This window comes from Mytilus edulis, chromosome 7, assembly GCF_963676685.1.
Source record: "Mytilus edulis chromosome 7, xbMytEdul2.2, whole genome shotgun sequence".
Taxonomy (NCBI): domain Eukaryota; kingdom Metazoa; phylum Mollusca; class Bivalvia; order Mytilida; family Mytilidae; genus Mytilus; species Mytilus edulis.
In genome coordinates, this window is record NC_092350.1 from 6,409,962 (window position 1) to 6,433,855 (window position 23,894).

Below are 23,894 nucleotides of genomic sequence, written 5' to 3' on the forward strand. Positions count from 1 at the left end.
TGTTTACAAGACTTTGAATTTTCGAAAAAACTTAGGATTTTGTTTTATCCCAGGCATAGATTACCTTAGCCGTATTTGGCACAACTTTTTGGAATTTTGGATCCTCAATGCTCTTCAACTTTGTACTTGTTTAGCTTTATAAATATTTTGATTTGAGCGTCACTGATGAGTCTTATGTAGACGAAACGGGCGCCTGGCGTACTAAATTATAATCCTGGTACCTGATAAAAAAAACTTTGATTTGTTTAATTATTAAAATATTCAATGATGGGACTGTAAACATTTGTCTATAGTTGTTTACTTTATACTAATCTCTTGATTTATGTTACTTCTACGGTGTGGTGAATCATTGAATGTTTTGAATGCCAAAGAGGTTTTGTATATGTTTTTTCCAACGTTTCAACATGAATCATGCGTTGTAATATCGCTGAGAAAAAGTAATTTTCACCACGAAGGATATTAAAACAATATAAGCTGCTTAATTTTTACATGGAGACACCTCTGTAGAAAGACGTCGCATTTTAACTGTGAAAAGTGACATAGTATTTAGAAAATTGTCAATTCATGTAATGCATTATTTATGAAATTCTGTCTGTGGGAATATTGATGCTTGACACCCATTGTTTTTCACAGACAATCCATGTTTGTCGATTCTATTTCAGCCATTCCTGTAATTACTATTTGAAATTAGCCAATGAAAAGAGTAATGAATAAAGACCAAATGATAAAATCATAAGTGGATAGATAAAGCGGCTAAAAGAAAACTAGAAATATAAGTTAATTTAAACTTCTAAAACGGTCAACTTTATCATAAACGAACACTGTCAGTCGTGTCATACTTTGATAGTATGAACTAAGAAAGTATAACAATCAAGTAAAACAAGCCTGTTATGTTATTATGTACATAATACAAGTTAGATGATTAAAATTTGTCTTAGAGTTATAAAAACAAGAAGACCTGATACTATATTGTCATTTGTGGAATGAATTAGACTGTATTATTTTAATTTTAGTTTCTTGTGTACAATTTGGAAATTAGAATGGCGTTCATTATCACTGGACTAGTATACATTTGTTTAGGGGCCAGCTGAAGGGCGCCTCCGGGTGCGGGAATTTCTCGCTGCATTGAAGTAAAATTGAGAATGGAAATGGGGAATATGTCAAAGAGACAACAACCCGACCAAATAAAAAACAACAGCAGAGGGTCACCAACAGGTCTTCAATGTAGCGAGAAATTCCCGCACCCGGAGGCGTCCCTCAGCTGGCCCCTAAACAAATATATACTAGTCCAGTGATAATGAACGCCATACTAATTTCCAAATTGTACACAAGAAACTAAAATTAAAATAATACAAGACTAACAAAGGCCAGAGGCTCCTGACTTGGGACAGGCGCAAAAATGCGGCGGGGTTAAACATGTTTGTGAGATCTCAACCCTCCCCCTATACCAATGTAGTAAAGTAAACGCATAACAATACGCACATTAAAATTCAGTTCAAGAGAAATCCGAGTCTGATGTCAGAAGATGTAACCAAAGAAAATAAATAAAATGACAATAATACATAAATAACAACAGACTACTAGCAGTTAACTGACATGCCAGCTCCAGACTTCAATTAAACTGACTGAAAGATTATGATTTCATCATATGAACATCAGGCGCAATCCTTCCCGTTAGGGGTTTAGTATCATACCATCATAACATATATGAAAAGAACATAACCCGTGTCATGCCAACAACTGTTTTTAGAATAAATGTGTTTAGTTCCGATGCAAAGACCTTATCAGTGACTCAATATTAACGCCAAAATATGCAATCTTTAATGACTTGACAACAGTATCGTAATTATATCCCTTCTTAATAAGTCTATTCAAAGGTTTTGTAAGTTTCTGAGGTTAATACTGACACCTTTGTGCTTTATAAAGAATATTACCATAAAAAATTGGATGTGAAATACTTGAACGTATTAGAAGTCTGCATGTTGAGCTATATTTACGAATGATGTCTTTATACCGATGATATAATCTGACGATATACGGAATCCCCAAAGCGAACAAAAATGTTATCTAGTAAAAATTCAAGGGCATATATAGTAGCAAAGCATGTCCAATTAACATAGTTTTTTTGTTTATTGCTACTAAAAAATGACCTAAAAGAGTTTGAACATATATATTCACATTCTGATTTTTTGAATGCCCATTTAATTAGGTGTGTGAATTTTTTCTTAATGAGAATGTGAGGCAATGTGGTATACAGGGTAGAAAAATCAAAACTTTGAACAGATTCAAAATCACCAATATAAGCATGCAATTTATCAAGTACTTCCAACGAGTTCTTGACACTCCAAAAGTAATTTATTCCACTATTTTCGAAGGCCTTATTTGAACAATTTATTATCAGGTTTTTAATTGTACCAAGTGTGCTGGTAAGAAGAATAGACAATTTAGTAGTTGAACAATGGCTTGAAGACGAAATAAATCTATATTTGTAAGGGGTTTTGTGTAGCTTCGGAAGCCAATACATAGTTGGGACTTTCATTGTATTTGGCTCTGCTTGTAAAGCAGTGGCTAAAAGTTTATGTTTGTTGCAGATTTCGTTTTCTGAAAATAGAGTCAGTTGGAATGTTGGTGAATTGGTGATTTCCTTTTTCAGAACCTCAATGTAAAATTTACGTCAAACAATAATAATATTATTAGCAGCTTTATCTGCCGGGACAAAAACAAATTCCTTGGCTAGTTCTTTTAGTTTATGTTTGATACGAGAAATAGGTTTATTGTGGTTATTGTTTATAGTAAAATTGAATACGTATATCAACTATCTTCATTACTGAATTAAAAAAAGAGTCCAAAGATTTTTTGTCAGCTTTTTCCCGTTTTATCCATTTTATACAGTAAGTATGGAGTGAGTCGTGGATGATATTACGACACTCATTCCAATTAATAATTGACGGGGGGGGGGGGGGGGGGGGGGCCGATATTTAGGTCCTTTACTGAGGAATGATTTTAACTCTCGGTCTTGAACGATGTTAAGATCTCCTGTTATAACATGGGAAATGGGTCCATAAATATATTCGGAATTACTGCAATTACATGAAGTAGGTGTATTTTCACTGATATTAACATCTTTACACAATTGACTATAATTAAACACAAATTTCCGGGTAGATTTCTTGTAAATATAACAAATAAGAGGTAGCTCAGTATTGTCAAAATATCCAGGAATTTGTTCTTTAACAGAATGGTCGTTAAATATACCGGCAATATTTACAAAATCAAAGCCTTTATTGACATACTTAATTTTAATAAAATGTTTTTTATGATCTTCAGGGTTATCAATTTTGGGAAATAATTTAGAATAACAATATGCCATAATAATTTGAACAATTTCATACTTAGGACTGCTATATGAAATTGTGTTGCAATCCTCCAAAATTTTATTTAACTTATTAACCGGTAACGAACAGAGTTTTGTTAACAGATAATGTCTGCCGTTGAAATAGAAATTAGGTCCGAAATATTGGTATGATTGGCCCGAAATTTTCTTTGATTGCGATTTGTTCTACGACCGTGAGAACGTTTTTTACGAACAGTTTTAGAAACTATATCCAAAATGTTAACGGAATTGGTTCTAGATATATTACCAATTCCCATGATATTATCATTTAGACCGTGAGGGTAAACTGTCTGTAATTTTTTAATCCAATTTAATTCAATTATTTTCCGTGATCTTACAAAGTTTGAATGCGATTCACCAGGCTGCTTATTTACTACTTCTAAAGGTTGAACTGCTAGATATTTAAAAGGATGGTTGTGCTTCTTAAGGTGTTGGTAAATGATACTTTTGAATTTATTGGGTCTTTTAAAACGATACAGATGTTCTTGAGTGCGTTTAGATAAATATCGTCCAGTTTCTCCTACGTACTGAATACCACACCCCGGTTTGTTTCATGTGAGTAAATAAATTATACTGTTTGTTTTTCAAGTTATATCAGTTTCAAAATTTAAAGAAAATGTGCGACCATTAAACGTGGACCTTACCGTATTGTTGGTGGAAAGACGGGGACATGTAAGTCATTTTTTGGCATGACACTTATCGATAGAAGGGTAACCACGATTTTTATTGTTAAAAATGTTAGCGATGGTAGTATTTTTAGATAACCGATTTTGAAGATTGAGACGTGTGGATACCCTTTGAACAAGTTTAGTATTTAGTAATTTTCCATTTCTAAGTTTCATAATTGTTTTGTTAGTGAATTATATAATAAAGGAGCAAAGATTGGCGTCCAGAATATGAACCAGCATACAATAATTGAAGTTATGTTCTAATTCATAACTTCAAGCGAACATAAATTATTTACAAAATAAACTCAACACCTTTGTATGGGATCAGCTCGCCTGACAGTGTGCAGCAAAGCTTTAATTTTATTAAAGACAAATGCAACGTAAAAAATGTTCATCAGTGTTACTGTCTGCCTAGGCCGCTGCAGGTAACAAACACAAAAACCAATCTACAAAAATAAAAACAATTTTCATTATGTACGAAAATACATTTTATGAATCAAATAAAGATTCTGTTCTTACACACATTATTATTCACATTAATAAAAAATAACACAAATAAAATACCTTAAGTCGGGTGGGAGGGTGGGAAACTTCACTGCACCAAAAGCGAACCTCGAATGACAATATCTTTAATATACAAAACCGCCAAAAGTATGGCACGAAATATTTGAAATGACCTTATTCAAATATTATTGTCAGTTCTAACTCGACCAATGAAAAACATTTAACCTATTATATACTTTCAAACACGTGTAATTTTATAAACAAATACACGTGGTAATGTTTTCATACCGGTGTACATAACTTTAATAAATATATTTATGTTCTAATTCATAACTTCAAGCGAACATAAATTATTTACAAAATAAACTCAACACCTTTGTATGGGATCAACTCGCCTGACAGTGTGCAGCAAAGCTTCGAAAAATAAAGAAAGGGTAAAGAAAAAATAAACGAAAAAATACATCATTAAATTCCAATATTATTTTTTACAGAAAGTCTATCCTTCAAAGACTCTTTAACATAACCGTCTTTGGCCGTGTCACTTTTCCACCGACCATGCTTTTTGAACAATCTGTCCTCTACACCAGCCGCTGCAGCAGCCGATGCCCCTCCTGAACGGAGACTATGCAGTCCAAATTTTTTACTATCTAGGCCTATACTCTGTAAACTTGAAAGTAGTATTTCTCGAGCTCTCGTGTATGACAACGGACCTGTACTTCTAAGTTTATAAGAATTATCAGACTTACAAAAATTAACGGATCTAAAAACAAATTCATCAGAATTTGATGTAATACTAGCTAATTTGAGATATCGTTCTAGCATAGAGACAGGACAAGTTACAAGATTAGTTCTAGAAATAACCACATCCCTCCCTTCTCTGTAAATATCAGTTTTACTCTTTGCCAAGTATAAATTTGCATGTGTAGAATAAATCTTTATATCGATACCTCTCACATTAACTAGTTCTGAAAACCTTAAAAAACCTGCATAGCTTAATAAACACATACAAACAGTTCTTAAGTCTTTAAGATTACTATTAAGAGTACCATAAGTATGAACAATCTTTCGTAAAATGTCTGGTGTAATAGGATCTTTCTTAGTGATAAAATGTCCCAATTTTCTCTGTGCTCCTTCGTTTACAAACGTTACTAATTCAGATGTACAAGGATTATTAAATCCAGCCAGTTTATGTGCCCAGCTAATGGCGTATATTACTTCATTTATCTTGCTTGCCGATTTTGCATTCTGTGAAATGTGAATCAAATATAGAGAAACTGTATAGTCAGATGAAGGTAATGGAGTAATATTATGTATTTTAGTCCACTTACAGAAAGCATTAAAGGCATACTGGTACTTTTTACGAGTGTTCAGAGAACGTGAGCTCAAGCAGTACTCTGGTAATCTAGCTTTCAATGTAGAAAGTTCATCCGAAATATCTGAATTCTGTCTCCATCTACCAACTCGAAAAATATCTGAAAAATGTGCAATCGTGATACAAACATTATAAAATGTCAAAGTATTAAAAACTTATATACAAATGAACCATGCCACTGTTAACATAACAGGACCTTGTCCAATATTTATTTGACCATGCCAGCTACAATGCTATATACATAAGTGCCGTGTTGAATACAACCATGCTTTCTACAATGTATATACACACTAGGGCCTTATCAACAACGACCGTGCCTGCTACAATACACATTCATGTACTAGGGCCTCGTAACTTTAACCTTGCCAGCTAAAATACACATCCGTGTACTAGGACCTCGTCACTTTAACCTCGCCAGCTACAATACACGTTCGTGTACTAGGGCCTCGCAACTTTAACCTCGCCAGCTACAATACACATTAGTGCACTAGGGCCTTGTTATCCTTGTCGCATCTAACTTCACTGCCAATACTGGAGCAATAAAAGGCTCAGTGCCAAAAATGGATTGTCTATTAGAACCACTGACAAAAATACCACTTGTATTTTTAAATTCAATAACATCAGATATGTAATCTCTGTAATTCATATTTTTTATCAAAAATGAAAGGCCAATAGGTCGCAGATATCCATTTTGGTACAATTAAAGTACCTCTAGCTTTACAAGCAATTACATGTTTTATAGCTCTCAATACTAAATAAATAGGTGGTACAATCCAATTGTTTTCACCAGACCAATTCTGAGTAAAACAGTCTACAGCTTCTGTATTTACATTCCAGAATAAAGAGTTAAATCTTTCTAATTTTGTGTTACGAGAACTAGCAAAACGATCGACTGTATAAGGACCCGAAAGGTCGTTAATAAAAGTATAGAACAATTTTGAAACTCCCCAGTCTTCATAATCAATGATTTTACTGATATAATTTTCACCTCTCGGAATCCATTGTATGTTAATGGAGATTCCCTTTTGTAAACAAATAGAAAAAATGGAAATTGCTATATCTTGCAGTTTTTCTTTCATGCTTCCTGCTTGAATAATTCTGACACAATTTTGATTATCAGTTAGCCATTTTAAGGATTTTCCCGCAAATGCATGTTGATAAGACATATGCATCAACGCCAATTATATGGCCTTAAGTTCCCTCCACGTGGAACTCTCTAACATTTCAGTGGATTTCCACATAGTGTGAAAATTTTTACTTTCCAACTCTACTGTACATGCTCCGGCAGCCATGCTGCTAGCATCAGAATATACCATTACATGTGACTGACTATATTGATTTAATGTTTTAAAATTTACATTAGCAATGTTATCAAGCCAGAACTTTAATTCTGATATCACAAAACTTTTACTTTCTAAAACTAAATAACTATCACATGACATTCTACTTTCAATAGACATATAGCAATATCTAGTCATTATTCTAGTAATATTTCCGATCACAGGAGACATACTTATAATTCTACCCGTTACCTGGGCTAAATTTCTGGCATAAATATATGGAATTTCTCTGAAAACATTATGAATAGATTGAAATAATTCGTCAATTCTCCTTTGAGGAATGCATAAAGTGAAATTACATGAATCCCAAATGATTCCCAACCACTCCAACTTCTGTACAGGAGTAAAAACTGATTTTTCTTCGTTCAGAAGAAAACCCGCACTCAAAAGTGATTGTTTCACAAATTCAGCATCTTTGATGCATTCATTATTTTCTTTATTCATACCAAATCCATCATCAAGATATAAAACTATTTTTATACCATTTTTTCTCCAATACTTGACCAATGTTCTGAGACACTTTGTAAATATGTAAGGACCCGTTGAAAGACCAAATGCTAAAACAGTGAAGCAATAAAATTTATCTTCCCACGAAAAACCTAGATACGTGTGCTGCTGTGGACATATATCCAAATGAAAATAACCAGACTTTAAATCAAATTTATACAGATAATCATTTTTCTGAAAGTATTGCACAGCTATTTTCCAATCTTCAAATTTAATCTTTTCCTTTTTCACCGATAAATTCAAAGTGCTCAAATCTAAAATTAGACGCCTTTTCCCAGACTTTTGAGATTGACAATGTAAGGTTGAAAAGGGACCTCAATGACGCAACCTGAAAGAACAAGTTCATTTACAGATTTGCTAACAAAATCATCATTCTTAAGAGCAGATTTGTTATTTTTCATGTACATGCTCGAAGGAGTATCAATAAATGGAATAAGATAACCATTTTTCAGTGTGTCTAAAATAAATGAATTAGCATCGATATGCTCCCAGTACTGAATACTTTTAGCTAACCTTCCCTTTACACCAGAGAAAATACCCGTGTTAGATTTGAAATTTTCAAAAAATCTTACTTGTCTAAGCAAAATCTCAATATCATGATTTAAACAATAATCACTATCAAATTCAGAAAATAAATATAAATACTTATCATTAACTAACTGTTCATTGTTAATTGTTCTGTTGTGTATTGTTGAAGTTGAACTGGTTGCGTTTGACAAGTGGACAGTTCTTCCTCCAGTGGCCAAATTGTTTACAGGCATGGCACATATCGTGCTGGGACGGCTCACGCCGCCCGCTGCCAGCTCGAAAGGGCGGCGGGTTCTGACGCTGATACTGATTGGAATAATAAGGATTAGGAGCAGTTTCAACGGGAGCCGGTCTAGAAGTTGTCTTGTAGGGATTTGGGCGTCGGGATTTGTCTTTAGTCGAACGCATGGCTCTGGACTCCGCCTGGCGAATTTTCTTTTCATCTTCAGAGTCTGAAGCGATAACATTTGCTTCATACTCTTTGACAGTAGCCCAACCACCAGCTGAAGTATCTGCTATGCGTATCAGTTTGTTTCTGCCCTTAACCTTATCTATGAGGTCTATGATGATACGTGACACCTTGGTTTCTGAACGGGGAACAAAGCTATAAACCTTGTTTAACTCGGTAATAGTTTCCTCGTTAAATTTGTATTGTATTTTGTTGCCCTCGTGCTTGAATTTAAGGGAAACCTCTTCCTTTAACTTTTTGGAAATTACGTCCTGTTCACGGACCAAATCTGATTTAAGATCTACAAGCTTATTGTCAAAATATACTTTAAAAAGTTCAAAAGTATCAGCTAAATCACGGCGCTCTTCTACTATGTGGTTGCTACTATGTGATTTACCGGTTGAAATGTGTGAATGCTCAGTCTCACCTTCGGACATTGGACTTCCTTCTCTATTCTCAGACATACTCAGGTTAAGCACAAGCTTACAACTTTACTGCACCAAAAGCGAACCTCGAATGACAATATCTTTAATATACAAAACCGCCAAAAGTATAGCACGAAATATTTGAAATGACCTTATTCAAATATTATGGTCAGTTCTAACTCGACCAATGAAAAACATTTAACCTATTATATACTTTCATACCGGTGTACATAACTCTAATAAATATATTTATATAAAATGGATAAATTTGTTCGGCTAAAAATGTCAAACGCTATCAGTATTAAATAGTAGAATGGGGCTGAATATAGAAATACTACTTTTTGATAAATATTCCTAAAGTAATGAATTAGAGCAGTTCTCGCTCGGACATACACTCCATAATCTAGTATATTATAAGAGCATAAACCTGAAGCACGGGGAGGCACTCTACTGCCTCCACACGGCACTAAAGACAAACTCTGTAAAAAATAAAATTGAGAATGGAAATGGGGAATGTGTCAAAGAGACAACAACCCGACCAAATAAAAAACAACAGCAGAGGGTCACCAACAGGTCTTCAATGTAGCGAGAAATTCCCGCACCCGGAGGCGTCCCTCAGCTGGCCCCTAAACAAATATATACTAGTCCAGTGATAATGAACGCCATACTAATTTCCAAATTGTACACAAGAAACTAAAATTAAAATAATACAATACTAACAAAGGCCAGAGGCTCCTGACTTGAGACAGGCGCAAAAATGCGGCGGGGTTAAACATGTTTGTGAGATCTCAACTCTCCCCCTATACCTCTAACCAATGTAGTAAAGTAAACGCATAACAATACGCACATTAAAATTCAGTTCGAGAGAAATCCGAGTCTGATGTCAGAAGATGTAACCAAAGAAAATAAACAAAATGACAATAATACATAAATAACAACAGACTACTAGCAGTTAACTGACATGCCAGCTCCAGACTTCAATTAAACTGACTGAAAGATTATGATTTCATCATATGAACATCAGGCACAATCCTTCCCGTTAGGGGTTTAGTATCATACAATCATAACATATATGAAAAGAACATAACCCGTGTCATGCCAACAACTGTTTTTAGAATAAATGTGTTTAGTTCCGATGCAAATACCTTATCAGTGACTCAATATTAACGCCAAAATATGCAATCTTTAATGACTTGACAACAGTATCGTAATTATATCCCTTCTTAATAAGTCTATTTAAAGGTTTTGTAAGTTTCTGAGGTGAATACTGACCTTTGTGCTTTATAAAGAATATTACCATAAAAAATTGGATGTGAAATACCTGAACGTATTAGAAGTCTGCATGTTGAGCTATATTTACGAATGATGTCTTTATACCGATGATAAAATTTAGTAAATGTTCTGAAGACCTGTTGGTGACCCTCTGCTGTTGTTTTTTTATTTGGTCGGGTTGTTGTCTCTTTGACACATTCCCAATTTCCATTCTCAATTTTATTTGTCCTTTAACAAAATATGTTTGCGAAGAAACAGATAAATGTTGAAATGTTTTACATATACGTCGAATCAACGAATTCCTACAATCGAGAAAAACAAGCTGCAAAAGAACGTTCTTTACTGTGCATGTCAAAATAAGAAAATAAGCTTCCACAGGCAATTGCAATATAGACTGTTAACGTTAAAGTAGAAAGGAAGCTGCAAAAGCACAGTTTATACTATTAACTTAAGAGGGATTTAATATGCTACAACAAGGTAAACTAGACTGTTTACGTGAAATGTAAAACCAATATGCCACAAGACATTCTAGACTGTTCCTTGAAAAGAGAAAAGAAGATACCACCAAAAAAGTTTCGACTGTTCACTACAAAAAGGATTTAACAAGTTATAAAAAGACCTTCTAGACTGTTCACATGAAGAAGAAAAAAGGAAGATACCACAAGACAATCTCGATTGATCATGGAAAAAAAATTAAACAAGCTACAACTAGATAAACTAGACTGTTCACGTGGAAAATAACCCCGAAATGCCACAAGACATTTCAAACTGTTTACATGGAAAGTAGAAAAGAAACTGCAAATCTAGACTGTTCGTGTAAGGACAAAAACAAGCTTCCGAAAGACAACCACGACTCTCTAAGGTAATGGGGAAAACAAGCCGCGAAAAGGCAATCTGTACTGTTTAAACGAAAAAGAGAAAGCTTGTTGCCACAATATATAATAGATAATGTTAACAGGAAAAGAGAAACATAATACACGTCAATTTAGAATATTTACGGAAAAGGTACTAAACAGGCAGCGAAAGGGCATTTTATAATGTTCACGTGGCTAAACAAAATCATGTCGCTATAAGAATATCTAATTTTTTGTGAAAGTCAGTACACTACCTGCCACAAGATCATCTGAACAGTAACAGGGAAAGACAAAAACGAGATGCCACAAGACAGTCGTTACTGTGCATGTTAACAAAGAGGGGACAACAAGCTTTCGTAAGACATTCTAACTTATTCACGTAAAAGACGAAAAAAAGATGCTTAAAATTAATCTAGATTGATAATATGACAAGACCACGAAGAATGTTAATTTAAAAAAAGGAGAAAACATATATAGTAACCATCAGACAAATGTAAAATAACAGACATACAAAACTCCAGAGAGAATTCAAATAAGATATTTTCTTATTAAATGTTAAAATCAAAAGCTCAAGCACATCAGACGAATGAAAAACAACTGTCATATTCTTGACTTGAAACTGGCATTTCCTTATGCTAAAAAATGGACCAAACCTGTTTCAATAACCCTAAAAAAAATTTGCCGTCTCATAGAATTATACTATACTGACACCGTTAGCAGACAAATTAAGTAAAAATGCAACTATAGAGGTACAGCAGTCGACTTGGTTTTATAAACTCTATGACTATAAACACAAACAAATATGCCAACACAGTTATAGACTGTTCAAGTAATTATAAAGATAAAACAGTGTACTTTTGATTAAGATGAAACTAATACCGACAGGGACTCCTTGGTCGTACTTATGTCCGTGTCACAGAAGATTCGAATTTATACTTTTTAGTTGTTTAAACTTTTCAATTCTACAGTCACTGATGCGTTTTTTGTAGACAAAATGGGCGTCTGGCATACACGATTTAAATCATGACTTCTTTGATTCGTTTATAAATGTATCTTTTGTCTGTAAATGTAGAATGCTTGCTAAAATGCATTTTGACAACAGAAAGAGGGATTAATCTTATTAACTGCCTTAGCAATGAACTCTTGACAAAGATAATTTTAAATGCTCTGTTCGATGTGCTTACTGATGAGTACTACTCTTTACCTTCAATTGCCTAGAATGAAAATGTAATATTAAGGCTTCAAGGCGAATTGTACTGTACGTTTCGAATAAGTATAACCTAAAAATTTAATTTTGGATGTAACACGTCTTCTGATTGGCTGACGATATTTTTTTATCAGCCCATAGACATAATTTAGTCATGTGACCGTGACGTCATCAACGTTTTTTCATGATTTTCTACGGTTTAAAATGGAATTTAGAATTAAATCATAAGAAATGACTGTAATATTTTTTCTGTCTATTCGAAATAACATAAAAAATGTGTTGCACACTGTTAAATAACCCGCCTCGCGCGTTATTCGGTGTGCACCAAATTTTTTATGTTATTTCTTCATAGACAGAAAAAATATTACAATCATTCCTTAAATATGTTAATTTGAAAATTGAGGGTAATTTATTCACACTGAGGTTTTTGTTTTTTTGTTATTTTGTATGAAGAAAGCATTTCAATCTTTCATTATAAACGTAATAATATGAACTATTCCATATTAAATGTAAAAGATTAGACATTTTGTTATTATGAATATAGTTTATAAATCTAAACCTGTTTTTGTTTTGTTTGTATAAAAAAGGTATCCTTACAGTGTCAGTCTGAAACAAATAAAATTGAGAATGGAAATGGAGAAGGTGTCAAAAAGACAACAACCCGACCATATAACAAACAACAGCAGAAGGTCACCGATATGTCTTCAATGCAGCGAGAAATTCCCGCACCCGGAGGCGTCCTTCAGCTGGACCCTAAATAAATATATCTTAGTTCAGTGATAATGAACGCCATACTAAGCTCCAAATTATACACAAGAAACTAAAGTTAAAAATAATACAAGACTAACAAAGGCTTTGAATGTGTCAAATGCAAGAAATTACCTATTTTTAGAATAGAAAGTTGAATTTTATAGATTATCTTTTTATCGAAAAACTAATATTGTGTTGTAGTATTAATCATCAACGTTTAAAACGTTCTTTTTATCATTTATATGGTCATGATTATGTATAATCGTTTTGACAAAGATTTCAAAATTCCAAAGGACACCCCTGGATTATATAACATTAGCTGTTTTGAAAAAAAACCTTTCAGGATTTAAGTTCCTCAATCCTTGTATGTTGTGTTTTGTAGACTGTTGTTGAATTGTCATTGGATAATTTTACATTTTTGACGTTGCTGTGTCCGTGTTTTGTTGATTTAATTATCCCTTTATCTGAAATCCCTTATTTTTCAAAATTGAAAATATAAATGTTAACCCCTATGGAGAATGTGATACACACGAATTTCAATAGTTATGAAAGGTACTAGGCTAATGATTTAATACGCCAGACCCGCGTTTCGTCTACATCTGACTTATCAGTGACGCTGGGATCAAAATAGTTATAAAGCCAAACAATTTTAAAGTTGAAGAGCATTGAGGAGCACACACTCCAAAAAGTAATGTCAAATACGGCTAAGGTATTCAATGCCTGGGATAAGAAAATCATAGTAAAAAATAATTGTTAAACGTAAAAAAAGAGAAAAAATAGCTTACAAAACAAATGATTTGAGGAGAAACAAAAAAACAAACACATTTCTAATGCCTGTAAGCAGAATATATAGGCTGCATAACTTATTATATTTTAATAAACGTGACAGAATGAACAGAAAGAAACTAAACTAATTATTTATTTGAGATGAGGGAGTCAAATAAACTTAAGATGAATCCAAAACCAGACACGAAATGAAGAAATGATTCAACTAAAAAATTCATTTAACACGAACGCGGAAATGACAGATATAATTAAGATGTCCTAACACATGTTCCAAACCCCAATGGACGACTTAAATGTATTTGTTTGTCGTACTTACTATTTTGATAATAAACAGGAACAGAAAATAATATTAATAATTGTAGTTGTCATGATCATTTGCAAAGATCAAAAATTATTATACAAATAAAGTTTTTCATATATCCCAATCGATATGTTCAAAGGTAACCATGCTGAAAAAAAAGCAATAAGGAGCTTTTCAAATTATATATTGAAGTTTCACTTCCCTTCAATTCCCTACACTTCAAAAGTTCTTTACTCTCATTTTTCTGATGTTTAATTTATTGATTGACAACATATTTATAAATGAAGGTGAAATTGGTTCTTAATTAGTTAATGCATTTGCTGGAGCGTCTAAAAAAGAATGAAAATTATAGGCAACAGTAGTATACCGCTGTTCGAAAGTCATAAATCGATTGAGAGAGAACAAATCCTGGTTACAAACTAAAACCGAGGTAAACACATCAACTATAAGAGGCAAACAAACAAAACAACAAAAACTCTAGAGTGTAACAAAAAACCGAACGATTATGTAACACACACAGACAGGAACTATAAGATAACAACTGTCATTTTCCTGATTTGGTATAGGATATGCCATTGTCGTCCCACTTAACGTTTAGAGTTTGTTATGTAACGGATGTCATTTTGTTAAGTTAAGATCTTACAAAATGCTTTCCACTTAGGACATTGCATATATTGTTGTCAATTCATTGACCTCAAATATTAAACTCAATGGCAAAAGTTGATTGAGATCGACAAAATAACCTTAATATTTTATATCGATAAACTTTATTTTACCTAAATATGCACTAGATCTATAACAAGAACATCGGTAGTTTCTAATTGAAGTGACATGACTAAATGTTTTGTGTTAATGAGAGGTATTTTGTAGTCATCGTCTGTTACGTGATCAACATCTTATTCCCTCATAATACCGAGGTGTGTGGTGTCAAAGTGATTAGAAGTTTTGTTTTCCTAACAGATAATAGGTATGTGAAAAGCAGATTACATCATGTACATGACAATTATTCAAAAGGACAAGATTTAATGCGAACGCTTTTCAAAGAGTACTTTAATAACGAGGAGAGGAAATCGTTGCTGAAATAAGATTCCGTTTAATTAAACAATATCGGTCTTAATCAAGACAAGTCGGAAATTAATTTCAATATCTCTATTGAATTGACATTATTGCACTATATGGCAATTCAAATTATGGGATGTCGATGAAAAATGTCAAAGCTACATGATGTTGTTGGAATTTCCCGATAAATTTCAACCTACAGCATTTACATGGTTTCTATCAGAAATGTACCGCAGAAAATGATACTCGACAAAGTGTCTATCTAATTAGATCTAACTGTATAATTCATGAAGTACAATAGTTCTTACTATATTAGATAAAGTATTATGTGCCGAATAACGCAAAACAACATTCTTAAACTCAAAAGTTTTATTTATGAATACGTATTTAAAATTTCTTAAATGAATTTGTTTATGTTTCTATATTATCAATATAGCATTATTGATACTTACAATTATTTATTTTTCAGTAGTTTAATACATAACATTGACCTAAAATGGTTGACTTTTTTTAAATTGTTATTTGGATGGAGATTTGTCTCATTGGCACTCACACCACATCTTCCTATATCTTTTCACTTCTATTGATACATTGCCAAAAGACATGTTTTATCGCACTGCTGATGGCGCTTTTACTATATCAATTGTAGACTTAATGATTATAACTTTGATCATGAAGTGCATGATTTATTTATAAGCTGAAATTTTGCTTTGAAGTACTTTAAATAGATTACATGCATAGAAGCCAGACAGCTTAAAAATGTCATTTGTTTTATAAAACACACTTATACGGTCGATGAAAAAGTGTTGGTAAACGGACAAGAAACTACCAAGGCTGTGAATAAATGTCATCTTTTCTTCAATTTGTATCAACATTTCTTTGTGGATTTTCTTCAAATGCTTGATTTAACACAAAACCTAATAGAACCGAGTATGCATCTACAAAAAAAGGCTTCAAAAACTGATTTAGTATATATCATTTAATTCAAAAATAATTTCAAAACTGTATTGGTCAATATATATCTAGAGTTTTAATCGTTCTAACATCAGATACTAATTCGTAAGTAGCAATTTTTGTCTGATCAGGGACTTTCCAATTTTAATTATTTATCCCTTATAATTTCTATTTACTATGTAATTGCATTCAGTTATCACAGATCAAATTTATTCGTTCCTTGCCTTAATTTGCGTTTTTGATTGAATTAAGCTTTCTAATTGATATTTTATAGTGTGTTTTTCTATTTTGTAATGTTATAATTTTGTTTCAAAAAAGGGAGAATGTTTGGTATCATACAAATGTTTTTAATCCTGCTGCAAATGTTTGAACCTGTCCTAAGTCAGGAATCTGATGTACAGTAGTTGTCGTCATTTAATCTATTTTATACGTGTTTTTTTTTTTTTTAGATTAGACCGTTGGTTTTCCCATTTTGCACTAGTAATTTTTGGGCCCTTTATAGCTTGCTGTTCGGTAAAGGCCAATGTTCCGTAATGACGGCCGTACCTTGACCTATATTGGTTTACTTTTACCAATTATTACTTGGATGTAGAGTTGTCCCATTGGCACTAATACCACATCTTCCTATATCTATGAATACAAAAATTATGAAAGAACTATATCACAATAAGTGAAAGGTCGAGTATAGACTGAAAAGAAAACCCCAAAGCAAATCGTCTAAGTCTGAAATGAAACAAATCTTGTTTGTAATTAGATACAGTCTGAAGTTTTTCTTCAAATGCTTGGATAGTTCTATTGAATTCTTGTATAACATGTCATATTACAAAAACCTTGTTTCACATTTTAAAGTACTATCTAATTGGTATATAACCGTGTATGATACTTTGGAATCCTTGCATACTATTTTGTGAATCCTTCTATAATATATTTGGATACGATCCAATCCTTGTAGAAGAATAACTCGGTCATATGAAAGTATTTCTCTGTGTCCAAGACAGGTACATGTCTCTATTCTCTATAAAAAAACTTATCAACCTGTATTTGTTATGCTTGTCAGAGATAAGTGCCTGTATAATTCACCAGTTACAACCTCGAACAATGTCTGAGATAATAAAATCTGAATATATCACTAGACATACCATTTGCATATGCCTTTTAAAATGTTATTTTGTCATGCAATATGTTTTGATCCCTTGCACGGAGATTTTTTATTCTAAATTATGAGTTTGATAAAGATATCATCTGATATGACCCCTTATTTAGACCATTTAATCAAGTCAATTTATCACCACAAATGACGGAACATTGTTATTAACCCTGGTATGATAAAATATTTTTCGACAAACATTGAACACGGATCGTCGTTATCTAAACAATCACAGCTATATCCGCTCGAATTGTTTATTTTCATCCATCACATTGAGTTTTTTACGTTTAACGCCATGATTGATATTAAGTTGATTGTATTATACTGTCTAGGTACATAATCATGTCTGCCTAAAAAGTGTTTTTGACGATATTATTTTGTTATTCCATGTCAAGTTTCTGATATGAAACAATTCAGTAAAATTTTCATTTACATATCATTTAACACTAACCAGACCAACAGTATTCGATAATTGTGTTTCTTCCATATTGGGCAGAAAATGTATAAACTAATTTTTCTTACTTTTTGTTATTTAACGGGTTGTATGTAGAAATTTGATAGAAAGACATCTGAATTATTGAGCTTTTTGTAAAAGAGGGGTGAAAGATACCACAGGGACAGTGAACATCGAAAACACACTGACAACGCCATGGCTAAAAACGGAAAAGACAACAGAAACAGAAAAATAATAGTACACAAAACACAACAAAGAAAACTAATGACTAAGCAACACGAACCCCATCAAATACTGGGGGTGATCTCCGATGCTTCGAATTCGGAAGCGTAAGCAGATCCTGCTCTACATACGTCGTGTTCGTCATGTTATTTCAAACCCGGTAAATAGTCTTATTCGGTAGGTCACATTATTGAAAAGGGAATGGGATTGTTGTTACGACATAAGGAACATATCCGATATCATCTGTTTTTTTTTATCAATTCAGTCAACGAACCTATATCGCGTGTAATATGATATTATTAAAAAGAGGCGATGTGGTATGATTGAAACAACTAAGCAACGAGGTCCAAATGAGGCGGATTCATGTTTCACTTATTTACAGAATTGGTAAAAACAGCATATTTTTCTGTTGAATTCGTTCACTCTTGGTTGATCTTAAGGATGGTATTTGGTGTAAACAGTCGGGTATTGATAACGAATGTACGTTGCTCTCTGTACGTTGTGTTTTGGTCAGTTGTGTCAATAGGTTGACTATACACTTAAATACGTGTTTTCGTGTATTGTTTCTAGGATAATATTCAGTCTTTAACCACTGAAAATGTTACGTTTGCCCTGCAACAAAGTATTCAAATAGAATATGTTCAGTGCTTTTTAACTTTCTAAAATTTCTCCTGAAAACCAACAGTAGCTTTATGTTGACAATAGGTCTAGAGGTACATTTCTGTCAAGAACTGTCATTTAAGAATCGTAATGATGCCATGTCGATAACTTTAACGGCTTTGAAGAGTTAAAATGGCAGCGCGTCATCCCTATAATAGCTTCCAATTAACGATTGAAAAATGTTGCGTAATTGGGAGTTAATTTTCACAAAGTAGAATCCTGTCAATATTTGCAACCTAACATACTTATTTTTTACATTCTTTAAAATTAGTGTCGTACAAAACAGCACAATAATATAATAAATCTGGCATAAACAAGAATATAGCATAAAATGGTCTATGTAAGGTAAAATGTACATGACTTTTTGGTTGAAATATATTACAGTATACAAAGATGATTAAAATGTATTACTCAATATAATGATTGCTCATTAAAACTTCATTAGAAAAGAAAATTAACAGTTAGTATTGGTAGAGGATTTGTTATTTGGAAAAATCTCAATCCCATGGGGGTATTAAAAACAAATCACAATACAATTATATTCCTGTTCTCTTAGAAAAGCATTCATATTTTTCGCAATACCCAATTACCATATCGTTAGAAGAACGTATGAGATTAAAAATCGGTCAAAATTTGAAATATTAATCTTCTCAAAAGATTAATTTTTAAAATAAAGTAGTTAACATAATAGACTTTTAGGTAGCAACAAATGTATTTAGTTTTACAGATTCATGTAAGTTTTTTTCATAGCTTTTTAACGGTTCTCTTAAGACTAAATTGTAGCCGCTGATATCATTATTACTAATGAAGGCAGCAATCATGGAATTACTGTCTTACACTGTTCAGTTCTAATTCCTTTAGAGAGCATAAGATTCATAAAATTAATGTTTTATACCCTGCAGTTCTAATTCATTTAGGGGCTATTCTATTCGCTATGATATATTTGTAAGCTATCAATATGACTCCGTTTCATATTTCGACAAAAAAAGACATATATCGATTCACAACTATACCAAGTATAATTTATCATATAACCGCCTCAATATAAGTCATTGAAAATGTGTGTGTGTGTGTGTGTGTGTCTATATCACTCTTAACTTGAACAGAATACGAATCTGTCTGTCGCGTACACTGTAGAAAACATCAGAATTCTGTTTATTTGCACAAAACCTGTTGAACACATTCCCATTCGATACAAAATGCCCCCACTGTCATTTTCCATAAGAGAACAAACCCAAACAAATAACAACATGTATACTGCAGTTGTGGTATTTGAGCAGTCAAATTGCATTGACCTTATATTCATATGTTATATACAGTCACTGACCGTGTAACGCCTTGTTTATGACGTTGACAATGCGTGTCCGTAGTGTTTTACTTACAATGTCAATAAAACATACAGGTTCGTGGAAATTTAACGTTGTCCGCTCCGTATTACAAAATGATGTTTTTTTTCCCTCTAAATACTTCATTTAGGACAGTTATAAGAGTTGCAATGTATAAAGAATAACCATACATTGTCTCGAAATATAAACGTTATTTGTACTTGGCTCGAAACATGTAGAAATGCTCGGCACAGTCTCACTTTCTTCTTGTTTCTAAGCCTTGTACAAATAACATTGATATTTCGAGACAATGTATGGTTATTCTATATATGATAAACAAGTAAAAACAAACCTTATATAATAATGGTTGTGTAGCCTAATTTTCCGGCTTGCTATTTGTTAATTTGATTTGAAATAATAGAAATTGAAGTTATATTTCATTTTGTCAGTTGTCAGATTTAATTATATTTTGTTCATTTCATTGCATATTTCCTGCCATATCTAATTTATATTATGTTGTTCCTGTTTTACAGCTGCATTAGTATTTGCAGAAACAGAATTCGACAGAATCATATATGACTCATAGTTCATATAATGAAAAATATTTGCAATGCATCAAAGTATCACTTTTATTTAATGCTACATGTACTTGAAGGGTTTGAAAAATTGACAATGACAATGACGTGCAGTATCAATTTCCTGCAGTATTGGCACAAAAACAGAAAATGTGACTGAATATGACATAGACTATAACATCTTATCTCAAGAAATAACTAACAATTTTTTATAGTTTGTTCTTATGTTGTACTGTTATACCACTGTCCCAGGTTTGGGGAGGGTTGGGATCCCGCTAACATGTTTAACCCCGCCACATTATTTATGTATGTGCCTGTCCCAAGTCAGGAGCCTGTAATTCAGTGGTTGTCGTTTGTTTATGTGTTACATATTTGTTTTTTCGTTAATTTTCTTTTTACACATAAATAAGGCCGTTAGTTTTCTCGTTTGAATTGTTTAACATTGTCTTATCGGGGCCTTTTATAGCTGACTATGCGGTCTGGAACTTGCTCATTGTTGAAGGCCGTACGGTGACCTGTAGTTGTTAATGTCTGTGTCATTTTGGTCTTTTGTGGATAGTTGTCTCATTGGCAATCATACCACATCTTCTTTTTTAAATTTTTGCTAAGTTTACCATAACTAACTACATTTACGACCGTCTAATCTCAAATTGAGATCCGAACCTATAAATGTATAAAAATGAATATAAATTGTGTGAATAACTACCACTGGGTCGATGCCTCTGCTGGTGGACTATTCGTCCCCGAGGGTATCACCAGCCCAGTAGCCAGTACTTTGGTACTGGCATGAAAATACGGATTTTTTGTGTTATTTAAATTTGCTGTTACAAAATATTAGAAATTATTATAAATTAAGGAATGCAAAGCTCTGATTCCTTTCACGAATTTGACTATAGTTTTTGGACCTTTTGGATTATAGCTCTTCATCCTTTATATAAGCTTTGGATTTCAAATATTTTGGCCACGAGCATCACTGAAGAGACATATTTTGTCGAAATGCGCATCTGGTGCAACAAAATTAGTACCGCTGATTTTATTTCATAACAGTGTGTAAGAATGTTAATTAAGCAATATTTTAGATGTTTCATCTATAAAAACAACCTCGTCAAATGAATTACTTATCACAAAAAAAATGACATATTAAAAATAAAAGAAAAATATAAGTGTTAATAAGATTAGAATAGAAATAAATGAAAATGCTGTCATAAAACCCTTAATTAAACACTTAAAGTAATTGTTGTATCTTGCGCATCATTGAATATACCTCAAAGTTCATTTTAAGATAACATTTCTTTGACTAATGTAAGCTTAAAACGAACTTTGAAATATCATTAAAAGGCACAATAGACAAGCAATGGTGTGTACACAGATACTATTCTCTCTTTAGGCTCATGTTATCTTTTGTACGAATCAACATTTTCCATTATGCCTCCTTCAAATAAGTTTACACATAAATCTTTCAATACTTTTGTTTAGCTTCAAATAATATTTTCTCACTAACATTGCATTCAAATTTTGTTGTCTCATACATATGATCTATTTTAAATCTGTCTATTTAGACGAAAGAAACCGTACGACTTGATGTTAGGCTAACTAAGATAAAGTAGAATTTAAAACTATTAATCAATCTCATAGGTTTATCATTTCGGCAAGTTGACATTGTTTACAATAATGGCGGCCATTGCCTGACAAAGCAAGGTAAGCACACTCAGAACAAATCATTTTTACTGATACAGTTTACGGAAAAAAATAAAACCAACAACAATAACGTAACTGAAAACGTGAAGATATTGCATCTGTGTTTTTTTAACAAAAAGTTTAAAGCTTTCCCTCAAATGCAATTCCAGCTAGTATCACAGAAAAGATATCAATATTGATATCAATAATAACATTTCTTAGTTTTTATTCTAAGAGGAAGACGGTATTAAGTATCGGCCTTAATAGAATCAACCTTTTACTTGAAATGTCAATGAAAATTGAAATATCTTTTATTTCATGATGGAAAAGAGGCGATGATTTTCCTATTAAAATAGTTTAAAATGAGAAATAAAACGCTTAGACATATCAACTGTTAATGTATATTGAAAGCATAAACATAATGAGAGTATATTGTCAGTTCACTTAGCTCAACAAGGAAACTTAAGGAATTTACGTCACGGATACCGCAAAAAACTAGGATAACTCTGTTCCACCAAGCTTTTGAGTTTAACAGTGGGAGCCTATTGTGGTACATATGGCAAGACAATTACACTGTTAAATCACTTTTGATATGTCACATTTGATGATCTCATAAACATGGAAGGAAGGACGATAACACGATTGGCTTTATGAAAATGCTTTTTTGTTTTTGTTTTGTTTTGCTGAACAGTTTATAGTATTTTCTCAATACAAGCAAAAATAAAAAATGTTAAAGGTACCTTTGGTCAGAAAGAATGTGTTTAGTACGACAGTACAAGAGTGTCATTCTGATTGTTTCTTCCTTCTTAGTTTATGCAAATATGTCCTTCTGTTTTGATTCCAAGTCATTATATTATTTCGTTTTAATTTCTCAAATTTAACTTTAGTTAGATAATAACCTTTATGGCCATAACATTGAATAGTTTCAACATTCTAATATCAATTAAATGGGTTGTCATAGAAACCCTAACACATCCAGATATTTTGTGTTCGCCTAAAGTTTGGTAGCGTTTGTGTTTTCTATATTGTGTAAAAATGTGTTGTTTTGCCGCAACTCACAGCTGATAATGATCAAAACATGTCAAATTTTTGTACAGATAATATGTTATTGTAGGGTTATTCAAGTGTACGACGTTAAAATATGTTTAGTGATGATATATTATTGTCAGTTAACTTCGTGATAAATACTACCCAAAACATGAAACTATGATATATACTTATAGAGGATAATTAGTTATGGCGACGATCAAACAATTGAAACCGTGAAATATTATTGTGAAGATAATTGGTACATGTACATGATATCTTGCATGACTTTTGTAACTAGTTTTCAATCGTGCAGATTGGTCTGACATCTTTTTCTTAATTCAGAAAATAAACCGATTATTGATTACACTTCACAAAAGATGTTTTATTTCACAGAACTCTAAAACTAGGAAAAAGTTAGTGAGATTAAAATCAATCT

At 32.6% G+C, this 23,894-nt stretch overlaps 1 protein-coding gene and 1 long non-coding RNA gene across 2 annotated transcripts; both read right to left on the bottom strand.

Annotated features, from left to right (window-relative positions):
• Positions 1–4,375: 4,375 nt before the first annotated feature.
• On the bottom strand, positions 4,376–9,392 carry LOC139529820 (uncharacterized). The gene is made up of 3 exons (XR_011665903.1): positions 9,189–9,392; positions 5,895–6,038; positions 4,376–4,508 (listed from the first exon to the last, which is right to left on the bottom strand). It is a non-coding gene; the product is annotated as an uncharacterized lncRNA (long non-coding RNA).
• Positions 4,941–5,871, bottom strand: LOC139529819 (uncharacterized; the record flags this gene model as incomplete). The annotated part of the gene is made up of 1 exon (XM_071325732.1): positions 4,941–5,871. A coding segment is annotated over one exon (840 nt), but the record flags the coding sequence as incomplete, so codon positions are not given.
• Positions 9,393–23,894: the final 14,502 nt, after the last annotated feature.